This window comes from Pinus tabuliformis, chromosome 1_2, assembly GCF_031772625.1.
Source record: "Pinus tabuliformis cultivar Carrire ecotype Pingquan chromosome 1_2, CPIR1, whole genome shotgun sequence".
NCBI classification, from domain to species: Eukaryota; Viridiplantae; Streptophyta; class Pinopsida; order Pinales; family Pinaceae; genus Pinus; species Pinus tabuliformis.
Genome location: NC_142298.1, coordinates 938,758,454 through 938,768,451, shown reverse-complemented (window position 1 = coordinate 938,768,451; position 9,998 = coordinate 938,758,454). Strand labels below are relative to the sequence as shown.

Here is a 9,998-nt window from a genome sequence, read left to right as displayed (position 1 = left end):
CTTTCTTCTGCCCACTTGCTAATTTTGTTTTCTAGCATGCTTCCAAATAGCTTTGCAAACAAAGGGTTTATCATGATGGTCCTATAATTGGAGGGATTATTGATGTCACCGCTCTTGAAAAGAGGTATTGCCAGACTAGTTGTCCAATCTGTGGGGAGCCCTTGTTGTATGATGTTGTTGAAGATTTTTGTAATGTGAGGTGCAAGGATCTTTGAGCCCCACTTTAGATATTCTGCTTGGAGTTCAGCTAAGTCTTTTGCTTTTCCAACACCCAACTTTTTGATACCCATCTCTACCTCTTGTACCGTGAAGAGTTTAGTATCCGTGTTGACCAAGGGGGGAGGGTCAACCTTGGGAACCTGCTCATAGAGTTGTCTTGCATAGTCAAACCATTTAGAAGCTGTAATATTATTTCCAATTTGTATCTTTTTCGGTTGGAGCTCCTTCCAAAATAATTTGGAATTATTTTTCCCAAAGAAGATTAGTTCTTCCCTCCTTGAAACTATGAAATCAGCCTTTTTCTTGCTTTATAAATCTGAACTAAAGCTAATTTCGATCCTGTGTTATCTTAACTAGAGCCAGTTTTGATCCACGTTAGAACATTTATTGTCATAAACATGTCCTCCGTGGGTACGGGTTGGGCAACGAAGAAATTTTTGAATTCCAAAACTGCTTATCTGCCTTGACTGTACAGGTTTCGGAAACACGACAGCAAACTTCGAACTGTCCTGCTTGCCTTAACAACATCTAGATCATCAATGCGAGTGAAAAACATGTAAAATCTTGTATTTGTGAGCTCAAAATCATTGAATTTGAGGTTTCGAATATGCGGTGGCGTTTCTTGATCGGTTTGAACAGTTGAATTCGTTTACATTTGCCTGTTGGTACGGAATTTAAATATTTTTCGCCTATGTTTGCCGCATTGCTTATTTGTTTTCAACTTTCCGTGCCTTGATCCTATCTTAAAAAGGAAAATGCTCTTCGCCTCTGAACAGCTTTAATTTCGTAAAATTGGGTTTGAAACTTGGTTTAGATACTCCGATTGTCGCGGCATATAGGACTTAATCTTGGTTAGGGTTTGGAAAGTGGAGTGTAGAGATGATTTTTCCCTCATTATTTCTAAATTATTACCCTATTTATAATGCTGCTTTAATTTCGTAACATTTGTACTAAAAATTGGTTTAGGTGTTACCAGTAGCTTTTACAAGGTGGAATATGGAATTTAACCTTCGTAAGGGTATCAAAATGAGTGTAAATATTAATTTGTCTTTATTATTCTAAATTATAATTCTATATATGCTGCTCGTCTTGACATTTAAATAGTTTTTTTAGATTGAAATTGATTTAAATGTTATAATAACTATAACCTGATGGAATATATGATTTCACCTTTGTCTGGTTTTTTAGAATGTAGACATTAATTTTGTTTTATTTAGCCAAATTATATTGCCATATATTATGTTTACCTTCGTTCAGCTTTAATTTCATAAATTTTGAATTTAAAATTGGTTCAGATGTTCCGAATATCGGTAACCTGATGGTCAGGGTTTCCATTTTTCTTTTATTCGCTATCCTACATGTTTAACTTTACACCCAAATAGCTTTGATTTCATAAATTTTGGACTTAGAATTGGTTTACATGCTACCAGTATATGTAAACTGGTGGAGACTTGGGCCCGCCCAACAAGGGATTTGTGTATGTGGGGTTCATTTAGATGTATCGCAGGATTTACAGTATCATTTTTGCTGGGGATACTGGGGCTGTGGAGATGGGACAAATACAAGGGCTGAGGTGATAGCGCTGTGGGAGTTATTATACTGGGCTAAGTGGCTTAATTTAGAATATATATATATATATGATGACTCACGAGTCATCATAGACTGGATCAATGATAGATCCTCCCTTGCACCTCCATATTTGTACAACTAGATGCGCAGGATCAGCGAATTAAAGGCCTCATTTCATAGGATATCCTTTGCTCATGTATTTCAGGAAAAAAATTCTTCAGCTGATGCCCTTTTCAAAAAAGGTCTCAACACACAGTCCGGAAGGATTCACTACAGTGTTTCCAGCCATAGCAGACTACTTGCTGAAGGAAGAAACAGGTTTAAAAAATAGATTATCTGCAGAAAGTTATATATTTTAATGCCGGCAATAACTTTTGATTTTGATAAGAGTCTGAACGCTCTTTATGCGCAATAGTTATTGTATAGATTAGATGGCTTTTACTTTTGTCAGTTGAAGACATAGTTTTGCTGGTTTACTATCTATGATAAAGATAGTTTTAATATATTGATAAGGATTTGATGTAATAATTGTATAGATTAGATGACTTATACTTTTGTCGGTTGAAGAAACAGTTTTGCTGGTTTACCATCTATGATAAAGATAGTTTTAATATATTGATAAGGATTTGATATAGATACATCAAATACATCGAACACATGTAACTGATTCCTATTTTAATAGACAACCTGTTGGATTTTTACTTTCTAGGATTTTTAACTTCGTTAGGGTTTCCAAAATTATTGTGGACGTTATTTTCATGGTTTATTTGTCCTAATTCTAATTCTAATTATATATATATTCATCTCGACGCTTAAATATCTTTAGTTTCGTAAAATAAGTACTTGATATTGATTTAGGTTCTATCAATATCTGTAAACTGGACGGAGTTTCAAACTTCGTCAGTGTTTAGAAAGTTGAGTGGAGATATTAATTTGCCTTTTTTTGTGTCCAAATTATAATCTGCAATTGAAAAATTATTGGAATGATCGGCATTGGAGCATTTTGTGTTTTGATTCTATTTATGCATTCGGTTATGTTTTTGTTTTCAATTCATCATTTCTGTTATGTTTGTCAGTTGAATTTTTGATTTTTGTCAGAAAGAAAATCAACAAATTTTTTATTAATAAAAAATTGTTTACATATATATTTTTGATATGTTTTGTTTTCAATTCATAATTTCTGTTATGTTTATCAGTTGGATTTTTAATTTTTGTTTTCTTTTTCAGAAAAAAACAAATCAACAAATTTTCTAATAATAAAAAACTAGTTTACATATATTTGATATATACAGAAAAATAACATAGTCCAGACCATGTTTAAATTAGTTCCCATGTACATCATTATCCTATTTAAAATTCTCATTGTGTAACCAACAAGACAAAAATATTCTCATTTTGTAACCAACAAGACAAAAATACACATATATGCTAGGTGTCTATATTGCTATTACAGAAGCTATAAAAAAAACCATCCTTCAGCTCAGCAACGAACAGCCAAAAAAAAATCAAAAGTATGGAATCTTTCCAGAATTTTGAAGTTCTCCCTCATAATAATCATGGTAGTGAATCTCGCCCATCTGAAGGGTGAGGCCTCTTTTTGATTTTTTTATGTCTCTAGACTCTAATAGACTTTTCTTTACCAGAGAATTTTTTTTTTTTTGGTATTTTTTTGTTTTTGTTTTGGTGGATGTAGATACCTTTGTAAATATTTGTAGTCTTCAAATATTTTTTGGTAAATGTATGACACTTTGTAAATATATGTGGTTTTCAAAAATTATATATATATATATATATATATATATTTATTGGGGTTATTTGGGGTGGTTAGGTGGAATGGTTGTTATTTTCTCTACCCAGATTCAAATTTCCGTTAGTGCATTTCACATGATGAGCTATAATGCTTTGATAAAATATTGATGTAATGTTGTATTGATTTTGAGTTTTGTAAACTCTTAAATGAGTATACTTGTGGAATGATGTGGTACCAACAACCTCACTCTAACCCTTGGACTAAGAGGGAGACTGATTTCTTCCCCTGGAATATATATATATATATAATCAATTTTATTTCTCTCTCTAAGAAATATTTTTCAATATTTTTATATTCTAGTGTATATATATATATGAGGGATTCATGTTTTTGAAATAATTTAGAAAAATGAGTCGAAATAAGGAATACTAACTCTGAAATTTTTATCTGTGGTATACGTTCCAGGCTCTCGTCTAGTGGAGATTTCAGCATGGGGGCCTTAAAGTATTTCATTTTGGTGTTGTTCATTGGTTTTTTTATGGGAATGAGAGGCGGTGCAGTGATTCAGGCTGAGGCTGAGCCTGCAGTGATTGTTGTAGACGACAAACCTGAACTCAAGGTATCCGATGCAGTTCTTACTTTTGAATTGGAGCGTTTGAAGACAGAAACCTCAAAACTCGGTAGTCCCTGAACTCCCTGAACATAAGCATTTGTAGAACAAAAAGCAGGGTATTATTTGATATTTTTATGTTTATCTTATTAGTGCCCTTTGAGACCTAACCTGGTCTATAGGGCCCAGAATAAAAAAATGAATTTAATTGAATATTTGTTTAAAAATTTAATTAGAAAAATCCAGTTTATGAGTTTGTTTCTGCTATTTGAAGCATTTTATTATTTCAGTGTTGGAAAGAAAGGCTACAAGAGTTAGCTTGTCACCCCAGTTGATTATTCTCAACTCATGCGCAACACCCATGCACATTTCAGTGTTTGCATTGCCTTTTTGTTGTATTTATCCAAGATCACTCTGCCTTTGTTCAACTTATGATCAGTTGGAGAATGACACCCAATAAACTGTAGATCAAACTGGCATTTTTTTTCGAAAAAATATTTCTATTTGATGTACTTCCAGTATGAACTTCGAAATTTCAATTGATTATATTGAATGGTACTTCTGTTGAAATATGTAACTAGGTTTGGTCTTTATAAATATAAAATGTGCTCTTGATTCTTGTATAAAAAGAAAATAATTTTATTATTATTTTTTTTAGCATAGGTTTCATGCTCAAGGATTATTTTATTTATAGGTCAAACACTCATTGAGTGCTTCTAGGGTCTCTCATAGAGTCAAGAAGTCAATAGAGTCATTGTCATATGAAGAAGACCCCATTGGGCATCTTGTAACATGTCAAAAGAATTGTTTTTGTGTCTAAGGTGTAAAAACACATTGGGCATCTTGTAACATTTCAAAAGAATTGTTTTTGTGTCTAAGGTGTAAAAACACCCCTCCAAGACCAAGTCGGCCTCACAGCGAAGAAGTTGGCCTCATTAGGGCATGTCGTCCTCCTTGGGAGCCTATATATAGGAGAGAATTCAACCTCCTATGGACATTCATTCACTCACTCATCATCCAAGCAAAGAAGAAGAAGAAGAAAGGCTAGCGAAGGAGAAAATAAGGAAGAAGGACGAAGTTTTGGGTTGGTTCTCTCTCTCTCACACGTGCAAAGATAAGGCTAGGGTTTTGCAACTACAAGGTCGAAGTTGTAGAAAGAAGGTCGAAATTGGTGGAAGAAAGGACTATTAGGTCACTGACTAGCCCTAGAAGAAGAAGCAGCCCAAGTGAAGAAGCAAGGAAGCCTTGGAAGCCCTAATTTCCCTTACACGTGTGGAAGCAACAACTGTTGTAGGGGCCGAAAATTTCAGACTTGCAGTGGAGGCTGAAATTCTGTAGCTGTGGGTCAAAGTTGTGCAGCTGGAAGAGATTTGACTGGGTTTGACTTGGATAGAAGAAGCACATCATCAAGAAGGTTTGACTTTGTCTTGGTCTAGAGGTCTTGGAATCTGTCCTTTGAAGAATCTATAAGAAGAGGAGATTTTTGGGTTTTCCTCTCAAGAGGAGAATTTTTGGCCCTGGCTTGTAGCCTACATCATGTGTTCTTGTGTACTATTGATCTTCATGTTTTTGGTCGCTGTTTGATGATAAGAACAACATAATAATAAAAGAAGAAGTTGATAATCAAGAAAAGTAAAAATACATCACAAGCAGTTATCAAGTCTAAGAGAAATCACCCTAATTATAGCCCTATTGATTTCTCAACAACTTCCCCCCACTCGTCAGTGGTTGGCTACAAGAATGTTATTGGAGGCATAATAATTTTTTATATATTGATTGCTTTGTTGATCATGTTGTTTGCCTCACAGTTTGATATCTGTGTTTGTACATATGTCTTAGAGAGCTTATTGTCACTAACATGAAGTCCTCTCCTTGGTGAGGAATTAGCATTAGAGTTCATGTATTGCTTTTGTTTCACTCAATTTTTTCTGGGCCAAATCTCAATGACTAGATTCGATTTCAGTTTTAACTTTAATAATAATAACAACAACAACAACAACAACAATAATAATAAGGTCATGGCTAAGCCAGACACCAATTTGGTGTATGAGATGCTCTTGTTTGTGAGATCAGGGACCCCCTTTCACACAAAGATTTGATTGCTAAAGTCTATAGAGGTGTAGTTAATAACAAATTTGTAGGGTGGTTTGGCAAGTTGAGTCAAGATGTTTTGATCAACTCAGAGAGTTTGACTAGCTTCATTGAGTTGACCAAGTACTTGCCTTTTCTTTTGCTGCTTGGTTTTTTTGCTGTTTTGCATTGTTTGAGTGTATTGTTAACTTGGATAGAGTTTGGGGTGCTCCACAATGTTCTCTTCTTGTTTTTCCAAGATTCTACATCTGTTTTGCGACTGGAGTTTCATTGTGGAGTATAGAGGCTACATATATAGGCTAGAAAATTGCTTGAGCAGTGTTTTTTCTGCGAAGGAAGCATGCTAGATAACAAAATTAAAATCAGGGGAGTTGTCGCATAAAATATTTGGGGTATTTTAGAAAATTTTCACCTTTCTTTGGGCTTTCATTTTTACTAAAAGCCATAATCAAGGCATCTTGGTTTTCCTTATATTAGTGCCACCCATAGTTTTAAAAACCGTTTACAAAAACCGGTAACCGGTCAAACCGGCCGGTTAGCTAGCCTGCCGGTCGGAACCGGCCTAAAAACCCGGTTTGAACCACCATGTGCCCGTTTTTTTGACCTAACCGGTAAAAACCGGCCGGTTTATGGCAAGCCCACCATAACTTGCAAAAAGCGGTTTTCTGATTGTGGTTTAGGGGTTTTGGGGGGAACTAAGGGTGTTTTCCCTCCAAAAACACCCTCTCACTCTCATTTGTCTCACACAACTGATTTGGAGTGTTTGTGAGTTTGTTTGTGAGCTTGGAGAGTGTTGAGTTTTTGCTGAAGTAGTCATCTTGGAGTTGGAGTTGGAGCTATTTTGGAGATATGTAGCTGTCAGTGGAGTTGCCATCTTCAAGAGGAGGCTAAGGGAGCTAGTTTGCATTTCCAGGTAAGGATTTGCACTTGATAATTCCTCATTTGAGTCTGCTGTCCATGAATTTTTTTTTTATGTGTTATAAACTTCTCACTTCTATGATCTACCATCCAGGGAGTCATCATGCCTCCAAAAGCCAAAGACACTGCATGGGCTCATTGTGATATGATTGATGGCAAAATGATCTGCAAATATTGCCAAAAATCCATTCAAGGAGGGGGTATTAACAGGTTCAAGCAACACTTGGCTGGGATAGGAGGCCATGTAAAGCCATGTGGAGCACCAAATGAAATAATAGGGCATATTAGGCAGAATACCTTCAGAAGTTTGAGACTCAAGTCACTGAACCAATAGAGAAGTTTGTGACTGCAAAGTTTGGGAGTCGAGACTCAACCGAGTTTGATCATGATGACTGAGACTCACGAGAAGTTTCAACTTCAAGTGATAATGTTGATCACTATTATAGTATTACTATTATCATATATGTAGAGTCTACACTGAAGTCTTGTAGTAGGCCACTGGCCCCATAGTTTGTAGGCTTTGTTTTTGCACTCTAGAGGCCATTTAGAGCCTCATTGCTTATGTATTTTGTCGACGATATGTATTGCACTCGATGCCATTTTGATATATTCACCTTTACATGGTATATAAATGAGCAATCTTTGCATATTTTGTCTCTATTGGCTTGGAATCATGGTTTTAAATCTTAAAAATAGTTTTTTTCATTAAAAAATAATTATTTAATGTATTTTTCTAAAACCGGTTCGTTTAGACCAAACCAGTCCCGGTTAGACCGGTTCCGGTCGGTAAACCGGTTCATTAGGTGGACCGGTCCGATCACCGGTTCCGGTTTTAAAAACTATGGTGCCACCATCTTTTCACAAATTCATAAAGCCCCAAAACATTGCGAAATGGTAAAAGGGACTTCTATTAGTTATTTCCATTGCTACCAAAATCGGGATTAAATCACGACAAGATTGCCAAATAGCGAGTTTTTCAACCAAACAATTTTATCGAGCGAGTTTTTGGTGAGTTTTTCGAAATTGAAAAAATTGGGATTAAATCGTAAAAAAATGGGAGTTATACGAAATTGGATAAATGGATATCTTTGTACTTTAAAATTTTTCGCTGAGTTTCTGCTAATTTTTTTCGATTTTCTCTTGACTTTTATGACTTTTTCAATTTTTGAAACCTTGCCAATTTATTCCCAATTTCGACTTTTGCAACATTGGTTATTTCACAAGGACCTTGGTGGAGGAAAGGTCCATGCTAGTTTTTAAGACCAATGGGTGGGGGAGAGAATTATTCAAATTGTCGTCTTGCTAAAATCATAGGCCACAATGTTCTTCTCCATCCAAAAGTACCTGCGGATGTAACCCATCAATGCAAAGTCAATTCTTATTCCATTGTTGAGAGCAAATCTAAGAGGAAAAACTAAGGGTTGAGACAGGGCAACTTGAGTCATCTTCTGTTGTTGCAACTATTACTACCACTGTGGCTACTCATAGTACTTGACCTTCTTCATGTACATGTTCCCTTGCCATTCTCTCGAGTCTCTCCTAGTTCTCTAGAATTTTTGTTTATTCTTGTAAAGGAGTTTTGAAATGAGATTGGAGAGTACGAAATGGGGTTCAAAATTTCATGATCAAGCAAAAAGGGGCTACATAATTTCCATCTATATTTCGGCTTACTTTAGATGCTTCTAGATTCCTATGTTGACAGACTATGGTAGATGCTCTTCTTATTTGTAGCCTTGGCTTTAAAGTCCTTTCTTCTAAAGCTCTTAGGAGTACAATTTTGATCAAGGTTGTCTAGTATGTGGATAAATTATTTACCAGTATCGTGCTTCTTAGACAAATATGTTGATGTTTGTAGATTGGCTAGGTACTTCTGCATAGTCCTAAGTGTCTAAACGTGCTAAAGTTGCCTAATTAACCCTTAACCCTAACACTTACTTTAATTATTAAAGTAATTAACTTTTATAAGATAAAGAGAGTTAATCTAATGAAATGCAAAAGCTATTCACATTAGTGAATTAGATGAATCTCAACTATTGATTCCAAGTGATGTTGCGATTTAATCTCAATCATCAATCGCTTTGGAGATTAGGGTTGTGGATTTGGTCAATAACTCAAACTTAGAAAAGGAATGCTAGGTTAAGGGACAACACACATCTTGAACACAAGACACAATGAGAGTGAGATCCCAATGATTAGGTGGAGGACTTCCATTCAAGTGTGTAGGGTTCGAGGAAGAGTGCACGGGGAAGCAAGGGATATAGATCCAAATAAGCCAACAAGATCGAAGAACAAATTTGCAGAAGGGTTTGATCAATTGGGATTACTCCAAGTTTCTTGTTGTATTTGTAGTTTCTTCAGTGGGCCATTATCCCAAGAAGGGAGCCCTTGTAAAATTTGAAGTTATTTGAAGAACTAATTTGAAGGGTAGACAATCTTTTTGTGCATGTGTGCGATTGGTGTATGATTTAATTTTTCTTTCGCTATTATATTTGTTAAAATCCTAGTTGTGTCTTTTATTCATTTGATCTATGTCATAATAATTAAATATTACTGTAAGGGATTTGCTAGGTATTAACAAAATTAGGTAGTAATTTGCCAGGTTGTTGGGATTAACAAAATTAACATGGTATTCGAGCTTGTTCTCTGAAGACCGGTCTCTAACATTACACACAAAACTAGATACATACATGATTCACATGGATTGAGCAGTCCATGTTTAGTGTGTTGAGTGACCATACAAGAGCGTGTGAGGCCGTACATGGTTGGAAAAAAAGGATGTTGTATGTGCAAAATTGCATATGTACAATGCGAGCATAAGGGATTTTTTTTACATAGCTGTAC

The 9,998-nt window shown here is 35.4% G+C and overlaps 1 protein-coding gene across 1 annotated transcript in view; it reads left to right on the top strand.

Annotated features, from left to right (window-relative positions):
* Nucleotides 1–1,374: 1,374 nt before the first annotated feature.
* Nucleotides 1,375–9,998, top strand: part of LOC149209031 (uncharacterized) — a 74,783-nt gene continuing 66,159 nt past the window's right edge. The window contains exons 1-2 of the mRNA XM_089398499.1: nucleotides 1,375–2,106; nucleotides 4,004–4,218. Of these exons, the coding sequence (XP_089254625.1) occupies nucleotides 1,931–2,106; nucleotides 4,004–4,218 (391 nt within the window). The 5' untranslated portion in view covers nucleotides 1,375–1,930. The remainder of the gene's footprint in view (nucleotides 2,107–4,003; nucleotides 4,219–9,998) is intronic.